Here is a 20,807-nt window from a genome sequence, read left to right on the forward strand (position 1 = left end):
CATTCGTCGCTCGCATGCCAATCGAGCAACTTCATGACTATATCGTCCGGACGGTACAATCGTTCGTGTATATGCAAAGTTTCGAATCGCGCAGCGGGAGAAATTGATGCAAATTTGACGCGATTTAACTGCCACCACTGCCGAAAATTCATAGTGGTTACTATGGTTAACAGGTTTGGGAATTGGTTTTCTTTCATATACAAGATTGGTGAAAACAGTAAAAAGCTTAACCTAATAGATGTCACATGAATATATTTTAGATTAAAACAGTGTTTTTCGGATAAATAAACTTTAGAATCAACTCGTATCGTAGTCGTTTAATTACAATCTATCCATGCTTCTGCTAAATACTATTATCACTTTACAAATATGCCACCTAATCCTATTCGAACTTCAGCGTTCAATATCACGCCACTTTCTTCATCATATGAAGAAACAACAGAAAATATTAACATCCAAAATATTCCCTAGATATAGCCAATACAGAAATCATAAATCGCCACACAGATCAGTTCAGTTTCGCTCATTCACTCCACATTTGCCTTTCACCATACATGTCAATATTTACATCAGCTGAAAAATGCTGATTCCTTCGAGAAGGGGAAAACTGTCTCACATTCCTCTGTTAGAAGTAAGAAGTGGTTACGAAAATTTCGGAAAAATATCAGTCTACCCATTTACAAACAACAATAACTATATACGAGCAAATAAACATAAATCTCCTATTCCCGGAACTCGTGTACATATTTACAAATGTACGCATACCTACGTGCCAGTTGAATCGTGGGGCGCTCCTGAAATGGCTTCTTCTTTACTTTTCACAAAGATGCGTCGGGCGAACTTGCAATTCGTCCCCGCAGTAGCACCTCGATGGTGGGGTTCAATGGCGCGGGACCATTTTTTTCGCGCGACATCGTTGGAGGCCGAATATTGAACACCGATCGCTTCCGTAAACTCTCCCAACGCCGACTAATCGCCACTGCCGCAAGCATTTCGTTGAACGTTAAACGTGTGTCGTTCTTTGTTCCGTAATGGATGGCGCCCCGCACGGGCCTGTGGTTTGCCAAATTTCTACTTTTCGACATTGACAGGGAGGAAAATTTCGCTAAAAATATTTGTGTGTTTACTGTGATTTATCTCTGTACACCACTAAGCTATTTTTCGCGGTTCGATATTCATTGGTTCGGTTCTGGCATGTTGGCTGAACGGTCTGGAACTGGTTGAGTGATTTATTGGAGAAAGGAATTGTTCGGGTTGATTGAAATGATTCGTCCGGGGAGCATCATAGTTTGCCAAGCGTAAACAGGAGGAGGCAGCGTGGTCCTTCATCAGACGAAAAACAACCGTGCGTCCGCTTTTGGTAGAAGCGATAATTTTAGAAGAATCAGTAAACTTTGTCTTTGACTTCAAACTGTTCAGTAACATGCATTTCCAGACGATAAATTCTCAAATTTTAGTCGACCTACGAAATTTGTAAATATATTTTTCCACAAGGCAACTCGTGTGACTTAAATCTAGGTAACAGCTTCGTAGTTCACTTCTCGTAACAAATATGTACAACCCCGCCATCAATCTTCGCTGTCTTACAACTAAAACTAATTGATTCCATCAGCAGAGATAAGAGCGCTCCTCGCCGCCTGCCCTGCCCTTCACACCGTCGAGATACATACAAATACGTGTGCGCTTATGAAAACTCATAGTGTATAAAAGTGGCTCAAGCCGTAAAAAGTAAATCGACTTTGACCCTACTTGGTCCCGTTGTCTGTGTGCGTGTTTGCACCGAGTCGAACAATAATACCTAAGAATTAATATCTGAAATAATATTCGTCTGGGTGACCCATCCAGCTCGTAGCCTTTGTACCGGCTAATCTGGTGCTGCTAGTCGAGTAAAGGCCATTCTGCCCTACGTCGACCCTATCAGGAACCAGGGTAACACCACGGTCACTGCAATAGCTGCCACGCAGGTTGCACACACCACAATCATGTTGGACAGGTGCCGTTCGTTCTTCTCCTTCAGTTCACTGTCCGTGATCAGTAGTTGATCCTCGCCGGGATCCCGGGTAAATTCGAGCACTTCGACGTCGTAACGGAATTTGACCTTGGATGATTCCCGTCGCCAGAACAGGTGGCCCGAGTCACGCCGCTCTAGGCACCAGATTGGTTCCTGCGGGGGAATGGCTGTTAACGGGTAGACAGAAAATGATAACGTTTGTTAATTAGGTATGGCACGTTAGCGAGGTGGGGGCTATGAAAGTACGTGACAATTCTCACCTGAAATAGTCATACCGTCCATGCAACGTTCAATCACGCTCGTTAAAAATAATCCACCCGCTTGTCGAAAATTCAGCTGGAATTTCCCCTCGCGTTATCGCTTTGTCGTTTGAGCTTATTATTGCTAATCGACGGATTGGAGCTCAACTTTTTCTTTTCTACTTTTAGCTGATTATATTTTGCAACCTGGCAAAAAAATCATACACACACACACAAACACTTTCCAATTCGAGACAGCTGATTGCTGAGCAAAGGTCGCTCGGTGCTTTGATTTTTAAGGTTGAAACGATGAGTTTGCAGGTTTCGTGGTAGCAACTGGAAAGAAACAAATATATGATGTTTGAATTAATAAACAATCGAAACCGAAACGTGAGGCTCGTGGCTAGGTGAGGTGAAATGGAAATGTTGTTCTATTTTGCTGACATTTGCCACACTTGCAGTTGGTTCACCTCGTGCGCGAATTAAAATTTCATTGTAGCTTATTTATTATCGTGGGTAATGCAGGAAAATATAATCGGTATAAATCGTGTCCAAATTGAAATTAGGTTAAATGTCAGCAATAAATTAGACCAGTAGAGCAAACGTCTGAGTGGTAAGATACACAAAGTCTACAAACAAGAGTTCTATTAAATGTACTGGTAATGACATGCTAGAATACATCGTTATATCTCCCCATAACGAGAAAATTGGTTGAAATCAATCTGTACATAATGATACAATACCTATAGCTTTTGATAAGCTATGGTTAGTGTTTCGAGTTAGTCGAAAGATATAGCGAAGCCAGTAACAAAGTGTAGTGGAATGCTAGCCAAATCATGTTTCGAGTTCGCTATGATCTTATAGGCTATCAGAGCTTTGTGTTTACGTGACGTCATCTGTGAGCAGTAGATTACCCAGAAAAAATAATGAACTTTTGAAAAAGCCATGTGCCCACCCCTGAGTTGATTTCTAATCTCACCAGGAGTACTTACACCAAATTTGAAGCAAATCGAACAAGTCTAGCTGTTATGCCTGAAGCTCGCATTTTTAGCGCTAGATGGCACTGAATGCATCGTAATATCACTGAAAGTGAAAATCAGAAAGACAAATTAATTGTCTAAAACTTTGCCGAAGACTGCAAGTCAATCCGGCTTTGCTGAGAGAAGTTATTAAACTTTTAGCGAAGTAATGTCTCAGTCAGTTTGGTGTGGGGCCAACGGCAAATGGTGGTAAAACAGTAATTGATTCCCATGAACTTTTTTTTGCGAAATAAAGACTAGGTTTAGCTCGATAGTGTGTTCAGAAGAATTAAAGTAAATAAATCGATTCATGATTTGGTTAGAAAATTTTAATTCCAATTGAAACGGTATAGAGTAGTGGTTTTCAACCGAGGTTTAATTCACCATTAAGTGTATATTTGACTATTGTAGGGGGTAAATTATCCAGAGTAAATTTCAATTTGCTATCCTAACATTTCCGTCAGATATTTGTCTTTATATATTGTTTCAGTGTGTCAAGAATTGAGATGCTTACTGATAGTGTTCGGGAACAGCTTTCTACTTGCAAAATTATAGTTCTCATCCAACTGAAAACCATTTTTTCTGACAGGGTAATGATGGTAAGCAAATTTCAGAAAGGGGTACATCATGGGGATGAATATTCGGAAAGGGGTACATGGAACGAAAAAGGTTGAAAACCACTCGTATAGAGGGTACCAAAACTAACTTACCTAAGAACAGAGATAAACTACCGACATGTTTAGAAGATTTTCTGCAAAATACCTGTTCTACAACTTTATAGAAGACACCTAATTTCTATCACTCTTCGTTGAAATTATATTGCTGGCGCCCTCTATCCGGTAACACATGGAATTAAATTTTTCTTCGGTAGACTATATCTATGTGCATAGGGTGACCATATCAACAAGTAAAAACCCAGGACAACTGAAAGGAGATTCCGACCCCCACCCGTTACCGCTCTAACGAACGTGGCAAAATTCTTCCAATGCTTCTGGTGATCTGGCAGATAGAACTCTGCCAGAATGTCTTTCTTGAGAACTCGATTACCGAACATTTCTTCGGATTTACGCACACGCGGTTCTTGCTACATCACATTCAGCGAAGATTTCAAGCTGGTGTTGGAGAAATCTGCAATCATCATTTGAGCGGATAAGATGAAATATTTTGAGATACACGCCATTGAAGTAATACAGAAACATCAATGGCATCAGATAGCTTCCATGCGCCATTCCTGGCTTAGAGGTAAATCTGGGTTCCTGGCAATCTCCAATAAGAACTCGATTTATGAGTTAGGATTGAAGCAACTTCACTCTATTAAAAGCGGTCGGTGTAAATAATATCAGTTTGGGTGCGATTTTGTTGCAGATCTCATCAAAAGAGGTTTCAAAAATGTTGTTTCCGTTGGAGCAATTTTTGTTGTATGATAGTACGAGCGGTATCAGATCTTGTGTTCCCTGTTTCAGAATACTAGCTAGAATCTCATAATCAACATTTATAAGAGATATCGGTCGATACTCTTTCACGCTTTTATCGCTTCCGTTACGCTTGATGAGGACATTACATTAAATTACGTTACATTACATTACATTACATTACATTACATTACATTACATTACATCACATTACATTACATCACATTACATTACATTACATTACATTATATTACATTACATTACATTACATTACATTACATTACATTACATTACATTACATTACATTACATTACATTACATTACATTACATTACATTACATTACATTACATTACATTACATTACATTACATTACATTACATTACATTACATTACATTACATTACATTACATTACATTACATTACATTACATTACATTACATTACATTACATTACATTACATTACATTACATTACATTACATTACATTACATTACATTACATTACATTACATTACATTACATTACATTACATTACATTACATTACATTACATTACATTACATTACATTACATTACATTACATTACATTACATTACATTACATTACATTACATTACATTACATTACATTACATTACATTACATTACATTACATTACATTACATTACATTACATTACATTACATTACATTACATTACATTACATTACATTACATTACATTACATTACATTACATTACATTACATTACATTACATTACATTACATTACATTACATTACATTACATTACATTACATTACATTACATTACATTACATTACATTACATTACATTACATTACATTACATTACATTGAAAAACTTTCTTGTGGCGTTGCCGTTAAGTGCATTTATTATGTGGGTTAACCCTGCATAAATAATATGGTAGAATTCCTTAGGCAGTCGGTCACAACCCGGTGATTTTTGTGAGTCACTGGTTCTTATTGCGTTGAGAATTTCAGCTGCTGTGACTGGTCGCATCACTGTCTCCCTTTCAACCTCGTTCTCCGGTATTCTTTTAAAAGGTGAAAATTCATCGGAAGCCACTGCATTTTCCGAATTGTAAAGCTGCTAAGTTAAGTAGGATCTGACATCTTCTTCTAACTGAGAGAAGTTTGTAATTTCAGCACCATCATCGGTTTCCAACGCGGTAATAGAGGTTTTGGATCTTCTACAGTTGGTTAGTCCTTAGTATTTGAGATTTGTTCCTGTTAGTGGCAACTATTCGTTCGGGATGACCAAGATATCCACACACCTAGAAAAAATAGTGTAAATTTACGTCTCCTGACCATGACATATACGAGCATCAAAAATGACTTAGTTTTACGTTTGATTTTAATTTTACATGACGATTAATTTCGTAAATCATGTAATTTTACTCCACATACAGCGTTTGGTCTGAATGGTAGGAAGTGTAATTTTAAGTCATTGCGCATGTAAAGTATATGTTTCATGTAAAATTAAATGTAACACGGTAATGTTCTGTCATTTCGTAAATTACGGTTTGTTGAATTGTGTCATGTTTGCAATTACGTCAACGATAAAATTCAGATTTTTTTGGTGTGCATCATAGGCAGTTTGTAGTATACCACAGTATAGTTCCAAAGTATTACGGAAATCTCGATAACATGCCAACCAGAACTTAGTAATTTTCTTTCCATACACTGCCGTTATAAGCTTAATTGTCCCATGTTCTATGGGATTCCCTATATACATGGGACAATTATGCGTAGAACGGCAGTACAGTTTTAATATGAATTGAAAATCGAACCATTATCGCCATTATTCACATAAATTCACATATAATTACCGCATGCGATAAACCGTGCTTGCAAGAAAAACATAACTAAATTAACTCGAAACTATACAAACAATATACTGTAGAAAAACAAAGTTTGTTTAAGGGGTTACACACTCAATCTTGTTCTACCGAATCCCAGCTTTTTTCGCTACTTTTACCGAGTTTTGCACAGCCGAGCACTCAGCTAACAAAGCTTTTACCGAGATCTCAGTAGAAGTGACGTTTGTTTTGAATAAATATATCGTTGAAAATCAGTAAATTAACGCCACTTTGCTGAGCTATCAGTTGAAAAATTTTACCGACTGTTCATCTGTGCGGAAATCACCGAACTGAATTGAGTGTGCCCGATCAGAATGAAGTAACAACACACCTAGAAAAAAACAGTGTAAATTTACGTCTCCTGACCCTGACATATACGAGCATCAAAAATGACTTAGTTTTACGTTTGATTTTAATTTTACATGACGTTTAATTTCGTAAATCATGTAATTTTACTCCACATACAGCGTTTGTTCTGAATGGTAGGAAGTGTAATTTTATGTTATTGCGCATGTAAAGTATATGCTTCATGTAAAATTAAACGGAACACGGTAATGTTCCGTCATTTCGTAAATTACGGTTTGTTGAATTGTGTCATGTTTGCAATTACGTCAACGATTAAATTCAGATTTTTTTGGTGTGAAGATTATAACAGAACACAATTTCTGTAACATATTTTGTTATAAATTTGGTCTAGTTAGTAGTTAAAATAACAGAAATTTATAACAAGTAACAATACGAGATATAGTTTTGAAATATTTCTGTTATGTGTTTCTGATCGGGTGTATATACAAAGTTGTGGCGAAAAAGTGAGCTAAGTTTGTGATTTTTTAAAAGTGTTTTATGCTAATTTTATATGAAAAAGCGAAAGACAGTTCGTTAGTAGTACTATCGAAGTTCGAAAAAAACAGATTGAATTAAAAAAATATTCAAGGTTGGCGAAGTTATGGCCTATCTCCCGAAGCATGTTTTTTAGCAGAGGTTTGCGGTGAACGCTCTCCAAGCCAAACCGCTCAACAGAAATCAAATAAGTAAGAAGATTATTAAAGAAAAATGTATTGTCGTGTACTTGAACGGATCGGTTTCCCAATAAAAAAAAAATTCCGGTAAAAAAAACACGTTAACCAAAAAATTGAGTTTTTAGTGTTTAAAATTTTAAACAAAAATTCATTGCGAAGAATTGAAAATTTTTGGATGAAAAAGGAACCGTTCAAGTATACGAGAATATTAATACAAACAATTCAAAAAAAAATTATGAAGATCGGATGAATAGTTTTTGAGATATCACGTTCACCGCAACGGTACTTTCCAAAAAACTTAGTTCCGAGATAATTGCGTTTAAAGTTTTGTGATAACTTCACTCGCGAAAGAACCTGAGCGCTGCGAAAGGCTTTAGTTTGAAATCTGGTGCTACGATCTGGATGAAATTTCGCACAGATATTTTCAAAAGTATGTACTTTTAGAATATTCAATAAATTTTTTTCGGTTTTTTGAGTTCCAACTTTGTATATAATCCCTTAACGGGTTTCGCGTAAATTGTAATTTTTATTGGAGCGGGTAATGTTACGGACCTGGTATAACAAATTTTGTGTATTACCTTAATAAACCCTTATCATTTATCTTGTCTATCTAATAGTTTTGGAACTTTGCAGACCACTTCCCAGTATGTATTAACGTACTGAACAAACTGGTAAAGGTTTTCATTAAAATCCCTCATTATTTTGCACTTCAAAGGATCTATTGCGAATGTAAATATCCCTCTATATTTTAATAAAATCATAAGTAAAAGATACTCGAACATTTGCTTGAACTCATTTCAAAAATTGCTAAAGAAGAGATAGACTGATTACATACAAGCTTGAAAGAGTATAGCACCGACTACACCGGTGTAGTGCTCTAGCATAAACGAAAATGTTATTAGTTTTCATCTGCGCAATCGCAGCGATGTTAAAACACATGCATTTATACCCGGGTTTGTACACGGGTGCAAACCCGATGTTCAAACTTGTACAACGCGCTCCAGTACAAGTTTGTGTACAAGTCAGCATGTGTAAGCTCAAACATAGCAAGCAGTGTTCAAGTGAGCACAAAAACATAGGATGCGCATCTCGTACATGTTGTACCTTGAAGACTGGTTACGATTATTCGCGCGCGATGTTATGCTATCTAATGTACATATTAAAGGGCGAACACGAAATTATTGCGACACCGAAAATGTCATGCCAATTTTCTTAAAATGTTTAAAATCAAACCAAAATTTTAGGGTAGTTTTATACATATATTTACATAAAAAATCAAAAGAAAAGTGAATCAATGGAGCCTGTGTAAAATTGAACGCATTTTCGCTTGATGCCCTCCATCAAAGCCTTTACAGTGTCATCCGGTACCAGTTTCTCAGTTTTTTTCCATTTTCTTAACATGTCCTTCTCGTCTTTGACTGTCTTCTTGCTCTTCCGAAGTTCCCGCTTCATCATTACCCAGTACTGCTCCACCGAGCGCAGCTCCAGACAGTTTGGCAGATTCATGTCCTTTGGAACAAAATGGACAGAATTGGCCTCATACCACTCCAGGACACTTTTAGAATAGTGGCATGCCAAATCTGGTCAAAATAGCGGAGCTTCGTCGTGCTGCTGCAAGAACGGCAAAAGGCGCTTCTCGAGGCACTCAGATTTGTAGATCTCGCCATTTACTGTGCCCTTTGTCACGAAAGGCTCACTCCTCAGTCCGCAAGAGCAGACGGCCTGCCAAATGAGATATTTGGAGGCGAACTTCGACATTTTCTTCTTCTTAAATTTGTCATCCACATAAAACTTGCTCTTGCCGGTGAAAAACTCCAACCCCGGAATTTGCTTAAAACGGTACAAAATAAGGCCTATCGAAATACCTGAAACGACTAACTTTGTATGTCGAATCTATAACCGATGACATGTGCGCGATTGTTTGAGCTAATCACTAGACAAGATTGTAAACAATAAGAACGAAAAGAAACTAACATGTCACCTTTTGCATCAACAATCAAGCTACAATATTTTTATACTCGTGAAGAAATTTGGTTAACGTCACAGTAATATAGTGCATGTACTACTCCAAATCGTAGGCAAGTACTCAATACAATAAGAACAATTAATATAATTTATTGATGATTTAATTGACTAAAAGTAAACCAATGAATATGACAAAAAAAACATTTGTTTTTCGTGCTGATATAGCTGTCGGAAAATGGTATCTGGTGGCCTTATTGCGAATTGTCAATTCTCAACCCTCATATATAATTCAAAAGTCATCATTCACTCTGACAAGATCATGCGTATTCCCAACGCGCGTTAAATATCGGGGAATGCAAAAAAAAATTACATATGTTTTTCAATTCCTTTAAATACATGTCATTGCAAAATATTTGACGAATTTTATCAACATTATCATTATAACAGAAAAAAAACGTGCAAAATAAGCCAACTTCATGATAAATATAGTGTCGATAGTTCTATTTTGAATTTTTTATGTCATGGAGCATGAAGAGAAGTTCTCTCACTTCACAATCCTGCAGCTGCCAATGATTCTAAGAAGCATACGTTCATTAAATTACTAAATTTTGTTTGGTTGAATCCGAACAGAAAATTTAATACAGCTACCAAACTAAGTCTACTAGCTAGACGATGTATCTAAGCTAGTACCCAAATTAGCACTAGTTACTAGTTGGTATCGTCCAAAATTTTCCCATTTGGGAATTTGCATAAGATTAGCTAACTATTGTAGCAAATTAAACTTTTGCAAGTTTGCAGTTCTGCAAATCGTAAAATTAGACACATGAAAAACCGCGTGAAAAGCAACGTGTATGAATTTAGACTTATTTCTCTTGGGAATGGAGGAATTCTTTTCTCTAATCAAAGGGGTTGATGCCCGTTAAAAAAATTTAAACTTAATGCTACGTCGCTCAACTTCTGACCCTACACTTCCCCTCGTCACACTTCGTCACAAATTTGGTGTCTAAATGCTACGTCATTTATGCATGACCCCTATATTTTCATTGATTTTCTTTCAAGTGATGCTACTGAGATGATGCCTTCAGCAAATTTGTAGCTTACTTTTGCGAACAGCTTTCCTGAAAACATCAAATATCTATCTGGAAGACTTGTAAAGTTATAGCATGTTATTTATGGATAACATTACAGCGCCCATATTTCGTCTAAATCCGTTCACGAACGGCGGAGATATTGGACATTTTATTTTTTTATTTCTCGCGTACCAATTTTCAATAATTAAAAATGAGATCGTTACATATACTCTTTATTTGCTTTACTGGTGTTTTAGGCGCAAAACGTAACCGATTTTGAATATCGAGTATGAAAACACAACTACGTGATTCCAGGAATTCGATTTCGAAAACATTTTGTGAATTTACTCAATAATTATTGAACTATTTCTCAAAAATTAATATGTAAGTACACTTCAAAGACATAAGAATGAGTAAGTTTACTTCCAAGTGAAAATTTGTTCAGAATTGATGTATTTACCCGTTGGATTAAGCATTGCGTTCAGGCATGATATATGAATACACAGTTCATCAAGTAATCCACCTAGTAGTTATAAAATAGATTTCAAATATAATTCATATACATAGTATACTCAAAATTCAAGTGAAAATTTATCTTTTTTTGCAAAATTTAGGATGTACTGGTTATGGCGAAAACATTACCAGTTCCATTATTTGTTTTATGAAAAAACTATAGCTAATATATGTTCAAAACCTGCTTTCCCCTGAAGATGAAGGGAAAGGGAATTCCCCTAGAAACGTTGCACTATGGAGTTATGTGACCAAAAATTGAAAACTACATCAACTCCAATTTAGTTCATTTCTATACTAAGCGTTTATGTATAGGGGAGACTGAGGAGACTCGATCCCCTTTTCTATTTTTCAATCCAGCTCTGTGGAATGATAAAAAATTAAGTATTTGTTGTAGTTTTATATAGTTTCTAGGCATAAACATAAAAAATACATGGAAATATTATACTGGACAAGCACTATGAGCATTTCTGGAGAACAATAAGAACATGCTTAGATTAGTGGAGGCCCGATCGCTAATTTGAAGACACTTGATTCCCCTTTGAAAACATCTTTAAAAAAGCATGTGGGACACTTTCAATGGACACTTACTTCTCCAGGAAATTAAATACTTATTCTGATAGACTTTTCCTTTTCATGCTGCTTCCACGTCGAGGAGCGCCGAGGCGAACACGATAACTCTCGATAAAATTGTCTGATATGGAAAATGCAATATGTTTTGTAAAGCTCAAACTTGTAGTTAGTCGATGAGCCACAAAAATATAGAAAAAAATATTCGAGTTTCGAAAAATGGCTTCATGAAAACCGAAAAATCTCATATTTCACGGTAAAATTCGCTCACTTTTCTTCGAAATAATAGGGAGATTTTTTTTATTCAGTTTTCTGTGGTTCATCGACAGACTACAGATGTTGTGCATTCTCAGAAAAAAAAACCAAGTCAATTCGATGATTAGTTTTTGAGTTATCGTGTTCGCCAACTTGAAAAAACGCTGTTTCGAGAAAAACGCTATTAAAGGGTGTCCCACATCAAATTGCATCACGGAAAAACACTGTAGAAAATAACCCATTGGATATTTTCTCTTGGAAAATTTGGGTAGAAGTAGATTAGAATGTATTGTTTACACTGTATAAAATGCAAATATGCGCTAAGAATGCACGGCTGCTTAAAACAAAAGAAGTTCAGCGTGGCCACCAAGATTGCGAGAGACTATTCTATAGGTTCAATACTAAAAATTAAGCGGATAAAAAAAGTCGATTTTTTGCCCACTACACCAGACGTCCCCCTTAAGAATACCAGGGAAAAGGTATCCCCAGGTGTCACTCGTTACGTATTATTGTAGATGATAAACAAACTATGAGTCTAGATGCTAGATAAAGTGTGAAAGGCTATTCGAGAGCTGGAAAACGGTAATGCCGTTAGGAAGGACGGAATCCAAGCATGACTTAATGTATGAATCAATCCACTGCGTGATCGGGATAATTTGTGTGGCTACGAATTGGTTGGATGACCTCATAATAACAATAGCGGCTCAGCGATCCCCAATGTCACTTATAAGGTACACTCCCATTTTCTGTTTAGCAGACTGTGCCCGTTGGCTGCATGCTTTGTCCATAAATACCAAAGCGAATTTTGAGAAGGACGACCAACGACGAAGCAGATATTTACCCTGGGACAGATCCTGGATAAATTAAGGAAACACAACTTCTTATCCGTTTGTGCATTTCAAGGTGGCGTACGATTCAGTGAAACGGAAAGATAATGAGTGAAAATGGCTATCCGACAAAATTAATTAAGCTAATTCGTTTAAAGCTCGTTGGGTTATATTCAAGCCGGCGAGATATCTAACTCATTTGTGGTGTTAGATTGATGAAGATCTGATGTGCAAATGAACGGAACACATTTCGACATCATTCGCGTTGATCACAGAGTAGCGCAAGTATGCCTTTTAAAGGTTGAGTCGATAATTAATGCGACACTTTCAAACATGTGTAACTTTTTTCATACTTGACTGAAATTAACCAAGTTTCTTTTCAGAATTGAAACCATTCAACTACCATTGCAAAACTTTGGTTTCCTTTCGATAACTACAGTCGATTATGCAATCAATCTAAAGTGTATCATCGACTCACACTTTATTCAACTCATCGCTAAGACGGTATCTACAGAAATCAAAATTAGTTTGTGAAAATCGGATTAGTCATCTCCGAGGAACCGATGTGGCTTTAGTTCTGTAATATAGCCGAAATCCTGTAGTTTTGCGATTGTCGATTGTGGACAATGTATTTAAAGAAGTTTTGGTTTGCCATTCAAATAATGTTGCACCCATTTTAACATGTTTTTCATTTTTTCGAGTTCAAGGTGGGTCCAAGAAACATGGGAATTTACTGCGTGACCGTTTTTTGTTGGTGATTTAACAGACGGAATATGTTGCCAACCAAAAATATAATAAATCTGTTTGATAAGCTACACCATACACTCATTTTAAACTGTCTATGTTCCAAACGTATTGTAGTTAAAATGAAGTAAATTATTCAGCTTAAATATAAAATGGTCAGAGCCTGTAAATGGTTTTGGTCACGCTTCGAAAACTGACCACAACAATGAGACAGGTGGCGTAATGACCGACCGTTTCTAAACATGACGTAATTGGAATGAACAGATATCAGAATGATGTGAAGACCAAAACCAATTCCTGTACTGAAAGCTGGTCACGTAATGCTATCTCATCATGATGCTGTAGTTAAATTAGAGAAATCCGAATTTTACGACTTGTTTGGATGAAGAAGAATTCTCTTGTCTTAATTCCTCCATCGTACAGACGCTATTCCTCGATGCAGTCAGCTACCTCTATTTACGTATTGATTTGATTTGGGTAGAATAATTTCCTGACCTTTCTGACCACCGACGCCGGTTCAGATTTGCATGTGCATGCAAGTGATTGATGGGTTACACCAAGCAAATGTTAATTGGCATTCACTGTACACGGGATGTACAATTCGCTTACGAATTATTTTTGATTTTTTTGTTCAGTCATATGCCAATTTTACCATACGTGTGTTAGCTGGTATTATTAACGTAAGCACGGACTCAAGTGATGATTCAAAATCGTGTACTACTTATTAACATTTGGAACTAGTTAGTTTCGCATCCAAACTGTAATCTTCTGGTTTGACAGAACTTTTTATCCTTCTGTGGTTCGATGAGAACTGAAGGTCCCTACGGTGGTTGCCAGTGATGCCGTACCCAGTTTTAAATTAAAATTGAAAGTTATTACCTCACTTGCGCACATAAAACCGCAATTTAATTTTTTACGGTAATTATCTACTTATTCCGGCAAAACGTTCCACATAATTTCGCTAGGCCGGATTCTATGCCAAAGCGATCACGGATTAGCCAGTGAAGTACGTCATAACTATAAATCCATTCGCGGAGCACGTCACGGGGTTTTGGATGGGAAAATCAAGAGAGACAATGTAATACATACGTGATTCAGCATCTTCATGTAAATTAGCCAAATCATAGTTGTAATTTCGCACGTATTTTCCGTAAGCAAATCGCAACAGTACTTTAATGTAATTTACAGTCTACTGCGATTGATTTCGAAGGTTGACCAGGATGCATTGTCGGTGAAAGAAAAATCTAAATTTTGTCACTGTTGTCGATGATAAAGTTTTGTGTTTGGAATAAAAGGGGGATGAAATTTTGAACCAAACATCAGAACACATGATTTTTGCTCCCGGTCCCGTTTTCGTGAAAAACAAAATTGATTCCGATCTCATGTCCAACAAAGAATTTGTAAACAATTTTTTGTGTAATTGTGAAATGAACCGTTTGGTTTAATAATGAGCTGGAGCTTACATTAGTGATTAACTATTAACTAATTAATCTTATCACAATGGTCCTTTACGCCACGCACCGAGCGATAGGAAATAATAAACTGAGACGAATATCACTTTTCGTTCCAGACATCACACTCAACACATAGGATACGGACCTGCAGTACGACTTGTACAGGTGATGTGAAATCGGCCGTCTTCTGCTTTGTCACACATTCAGCTAGATTTTTTCTTCTCTTTTTTCTATAGCATGTCCTCAAAACATGTAATACCATCCGAATTGAGGTATCTGTATACAATGCATCTGTTCCATTTTCTTTCGCACTTTATTGGATCCCAGTGGAGATAAATTTTCTGCAACATTCACTATTATTTGATTGTGATGATTGCAGCTTGTGTTACTCAATTCAAATTCACCTTTGTCTTCAAAAGTCAGTCAGTTAGTTTTCATGGTTATCTTGCAAGAAGCTTATAATTTTTGTCTCAAGCCACATCAATTCTTAGTTGTTATGCATCGATAGAATCGAACATGCATTCGAGTGCATCAGGGAGAACGCAAAGTTCTTGTTTATATCCTCCTCCTTGTTACAGGGTCGATAAAGTTGTTTTTCATACACACTAAAGTTGTTCTAATCATGTCACAATACTACCTGGAATTGTCGCTGGTCCGCTGTGGAAGCCCCGGAAGCTGAAAATATTGATCAACAGGCAGGATTTTGTGCTAAACTGCATAGAGCTTGTGAGCGTATGCCATTATCCGCTGAATCTTTTTACTAAGAAATTCTTTCGAGGTACCATAGATCCAATCGCTACTAAATTGCAGCTTGCGGCCATAAATCCCACATTGAGACTCCACTTATAGAAGAAGAGCAGCAAAACCAAGGAATGGTCAGTCCAATTTTTTTTTATAGAAAGCACAATACACATGTTTCCAATTGCTGCAACATTTACAAAAGCTTTGGGAAGCAATGAGCTTAGAATCCTTTTAGGCCTTGCACGTCATCCACTACAACAGCAAAAGATAGCTCATTTGAAATCACTCAATCAGTTCAGATGGACAATCGATTGCAACAATTTCTACTGGAAAACACTGCATCTGCGGCCACAAGTGACCCATCCACAATGGCAGTTAAACTAAAGAAGTTTGTAGTTCAAGGCCGTCTTCTTCGATGGTGGGAACAGAACAAACTCAACGACCTGGATTTATATAACTTGGCTTGCATAGCTCTGGCAGTCCTATGCACTCAAGTCAGCGTATAAGGGGCGTTCATTGGATTCGCGCAGGATTTTTACCTCATTTTGCACCAGATTAGTAAAATCGAGAATGGAGATGATACATTTTCTTCAACTAAGTTCAGGTACATTATTATGAATTCTTATATTCAAGATTTATTTTATGAAAACCAGTTGAAATTACCAGATAATCGGTACTCCATCACGGCCTACAGTAGAAGAGTTGTCTGTTATATATTTTATCCAATCGTGAATAACAGTTTTTAGAGCTGTTCTAAATGCACTAATTCAGGTTCAAATTGGTACAACAAACTACAGAAATAAACAAATATTCTGTTCGCATTGATCCCCGATCCACGGTTGCTCGGCAAAACTATACTCATCATAACTATACTCTTCATAACGAAATTTCAATATTCCTAGGTTAATCAGATAATCGGAATCATCTAATTCGATAAAGAGTTGGTACCATAAAAGTGTACCAATTTCGAAATGAATACATACAGTTGAAACAATAAGTAAATAGATCATGACTCTTTAAGCGGTTACACCACTGTAGAATTTAAAGAAATCAATTTTTTTATATTGGACCTAAACATGCTTTAGGGTCTTATAAATGATATGACAAAACATGGAAGGTGACAATAATATAGGAATGTTCAAATTTTCTATTCTGGCGCAATTCCCGTGTTTTCTGGGGAAGATACGGGAGTTCTTGTGTACGTTATCTGAAAAATCTTATCAGATTACCTTTATTTGGATCCCCTCTCATTGCTCTATCCCGGGCAATGAAAAGGCCGACTCATTAGCAAAGGTGGGCGCATTAAATGGTGACATATACGAAAGACCAATCTGCTTCAACGAATTTTTTAGTATTTGTCGTCAGAAGACACTCAACAGTTGGCAAACCTCGTGGAGCAATGGTGAACTTGGACGATGGCTACATTCCATTATCCCAAAGGTATCAACGAAGCCTTGGTTCAGGGGGATGGATGTGGGTCGGGATTTTATTCGTGTAATGTCCCGACTTATGTTCAACCACTACACCTTAGATGCGCATTTGCGGCGTATTGGCCTTCGGAGAGTAGTCTGTACGCTTGTGACGAGGGCTATCACGACATCGAGCACGTTGTCTGGGTATGCGCCGGGTATTTGGACGCCAGGTCTCAGTTAAAGGATTCCCTTCGGGCCCGAGGTAGACCACCCAATGTCCCAGTCCGAGATATGCTGGCAAATCGTGATTTCCCCTATACGTCCCTTATTAATACTTTCATAAAAACGATAAATATCCCAATTTAGCCCCTCTCTTTTTATTTCTCGTTTTTAGAAGTTTCTTCCTGCCTTGTGGAACCGATCAGCTCCAGACTGCCACTATGTAACCGCCGTCGCCCTTACCACTACGGAAACTGAACCGAGAGCGGCTCGAGGTCCGATGACTTTTGAAGCATTCCCCGCGGGTCCGAAGAATACCATCCGCCAATCCGACCTACTAGACTAAGGCGCTAATTGGTTTCGCTGATCTCCCGTTTGTCCGAAAGTTGCAAGTTTTGCTCTTCTCTCCCGGTCACCATCTACGCATTCTCTCCCCTGTCCTTGATATAACTACTTCTACACCGATTTTGGAAATGACCAAGCATAAGTCTCCGATAAAAAATCAAATTTGTATTCCGTATTCCTAGTTTTAAAATAGTTGTAACTTCTACTCTTTGTTAAAACTATTGTCCCCCATCTTGTAAATAGAATTGTATCCCTAGCTTTAAAACACCTGTGAAATTTTTCATAAATATTTGTTCCTCCTTTTGTGTACCAAACTATATTGTTAGTTTTAAGATAACTGTAAATATTTCCTAAAAAACTATTACTATTGAATTCCTTGTTTTAAAATTTTTCATTAAAAAAATCTTTTGGCCCCTCTCTTGAATATAGAATCTTTTTTCTAGTCTTAAGATAGCTGTAAAATTTTTCTTTTTTATAAAAAAAAATATTTCAAAATTGTAACCTCCTAGTTTTAAGATATTCAAAATGTAAAAACAAAAGAATTTGGAACCGCCAAACTAACGCATTTATGCCTATCAAATAAACGAAATGAATAAAAAAATTACCTTTTTTCAGCGACGTACGTAAGATTTTATATTTCCATTGCGTAATTTTTTTTAATAAGCAATTTTGTGTTCATTTTTAACATATTTCGGCGTTTTCTACTAAAATGTGTGCTATTTCGCAAAAAAGCAAAAGGTCGAGAAAAGTTATAATATGCGAAGCTAGGAATTACGGTTTCCCGTTTCAAATAGACAAATTACATTTATGAAGATAAGTTTTTTGCGAAATAGTACCGCTTCTACGTTTCCGCCCACAAAGTTGAGATCGGCGGTGTAGTCATCTATTGGAGCTTACAATGCGGGGATTTACTGGAGTACGGAATTGACTGGTTTCAAGGACCCCTCCAGAACGATCCGTAAAGATTTTGAATAGCATTTCAATTGCAATCCGTATCGTTTTCGGTTGACCAGCTAAAGGTATGTTCAGCAGAGAACCCGCAAGAAGTCGTTGACTGGCGGTCCAAGATCGGAGATTCAGGTAGTTGGACATATATTTGGTCATGAATCGAAAGACTGTAATACGATTATTTTAATTTTTCAGCGTTTTGAGCCTACAAAAACAATAACAGATATCTCAATAATTGTTGTTCCAGCTGTATTATAGAATGTAATGCACAAACCATAAAAGATCAACGCAATCGGCTGAATAATTTCAGATATATTAACTAACTTTTGCTAATGGAATCTAAAATAAACCAAAACGTTTTTAACGTACCATCAACTTGAAAATTGACCAAAATTGACCTTGTCCCCTAATTTCCATTCTAGATCGATTTTTGATAACTTTTGCTCATAGTAAAGACACCTAGAGATAAGATTTGCGATTTGTGCAGGCTTCGATAGAGATACTCAAACACTATTAATCATATTCGAAAACATTTGAATTTTTTCACTGCGGAAGACTATAGGCCATTTCCGGATCATTCAGATATTCGCTATTACTGAAAGATACCTATCCGTTCCTTATAAGTACTGTTCTGCATACGTTCGTTCGATTCTAGGGATGCAGTTTGATCGAATTTGGTTATTCTTGCACATGTTTCGGTTACTTCTGCAAGGGCATATTGACCAACTTTATATAGTTCCATCGTGCGACTTTCCAGACCAGATGTGACCGAGCTCTGCTGCCTAATCTAAAGACATCATTTTCTAAATTTTGGTGAAGGTTGTGGTGGTTGCATTTTAGAAAATTTCAGAAAACAAGTGGACAAGTTTTCGAACATTAGTAACTTTCATTGCATTGAACAGAATCACTCAATTTGCACCGATCAGTTGGAAAAATGTTCACCAATATTATATATGATTGCGAGGTATATATGACTACTTTAAATAACGCAAAAACTGATTTTCTGAAAATCTTTAGAAAGCCGAAATCTACCAGGCTATTTCAGGTAGAGCCATCAATATAAAGCATCACAAAAATGCTGCGAAAATATAAGGCAATCATAGTTATTGATGACAATATAGATTAATAGAAACGGTGTACATCAAAATGAAATGTTGTACACTGAACTAATCGTGCTTGCTCATCTAGTCAGATGCAGGTTCAGCGGTAGACGATCAAATCCAAATACATATACAATTCATTTGTCAATAAATGCTCTATGTATGTATGTATGTATATGTGTATCAGAGCCAACTTAATATTGAGCGAAAAACGTGCCAACATGGATCTATTCTCATTCTATTCTATTCTATTCTATTCTATTCTATTCTATTCTATTCTATTCTATTCTATTCTATTCTATTCTATTCTATTCTATTCTATTCTATTCTATTCTATTCTATTCTATTCTATTCTATTCTATTCTATTCTATTCTATTCTATTCTATTCTATTCTATTCTATTCTATTCTATTCTATTCTATTCTATTCTATTCTATTCTATTCTATTCTATTCTATTCTATTCTATTCTATTCTATTCTATTCTATTCTATTCTATTCTATTCTATTCTATTCTATTCTATTCTATTCTATTCTATTCTATTCTATTCTATTCTAACCCTTACACAGCCAGTATTGACAAGCATCCTGGAAAACACTGCAGTTATTCTGTAGTGTTTTTCTTGTCAATATTGATATTTGAAGCATATTTTCATATGTCGCAAATATTAAAACGGCCAGGCCTACTGTGCAGAGTTGGGTTTGAAGATGTTTCGAAATTAGACGGCAATCAAATTATTCATTTAATGAATAATTTAATTAACGAATAGTTTTGAATCTTAAAGGAGGAAGAAACGAGGACAACCGTACCGACCGTTTCAGTTTGAAGGGAATATATTAAATCGTTGGGAGTGACTTGTGCCAACATGGATCTAATCTTATCGCAATTAAGTACTTTCGATGTTTGAAGGCCACAAAAAACATTCACTATAAATTTTGTTCTAACTATTCTAACGCGGCAACTGCAACAGTGTGCGAATAATTAGAACAGCATCAATAGTGAATATCTTTGTAACTTGTATCCTGTTGCCTCGTCTGCGAACAGCTTATAACTTTCAAATGCTCCTCATAAGCATCA

General features: G+C 36.5%; 1 protein-coding gene across 1 annotated transcript in view; it reads right to left on the reverse strand.

Moving 5' to 3' along the window:
* Positions 1 to 302: 302 nt before the first annotated feature.
* The window catches only part of LOC131689296 (uncharacterized), a 40,251-nt gene continuing 19,746 nt past the window's right edge, over positions 303 to 20,807 (reverse strand). The window contains exons 2-3 of the mRNA XM_058974282.1: positions 2,272 to 2,586; positions 303 to 2,178 (exon numbers count right to left, since the gene is read on the reverse strand). Of these exons, the coding sequence (XP_058830265.1) occupies positions 1,904 to 2,178; positions 2,272 to 2,293 (297 nt within the window). The 5' untranslated portion in view covers positions 2,294 to 2,586 and the 3' untranslated portion in view covers positions 303 to 1,903. The remainder of the gene's footprint in view (positions 2,179 to 2,271; positions 2,587 to 20,807) is intronic.

Source organism: Topomyia yanbarensis, chromosome 3, assembly GCF_030247195.1.
Source record: "Topomyia yanbarensis strain Yona2022 chromosome 3, ASM3024719v1, whole genome shotgun sequence".
Lineage (NCBI taxonomy): Eukaryota > Metazoa > Arthropoda > Insecta > Diptera > Culicidae > Topomyia > Topomyia yanbarensis.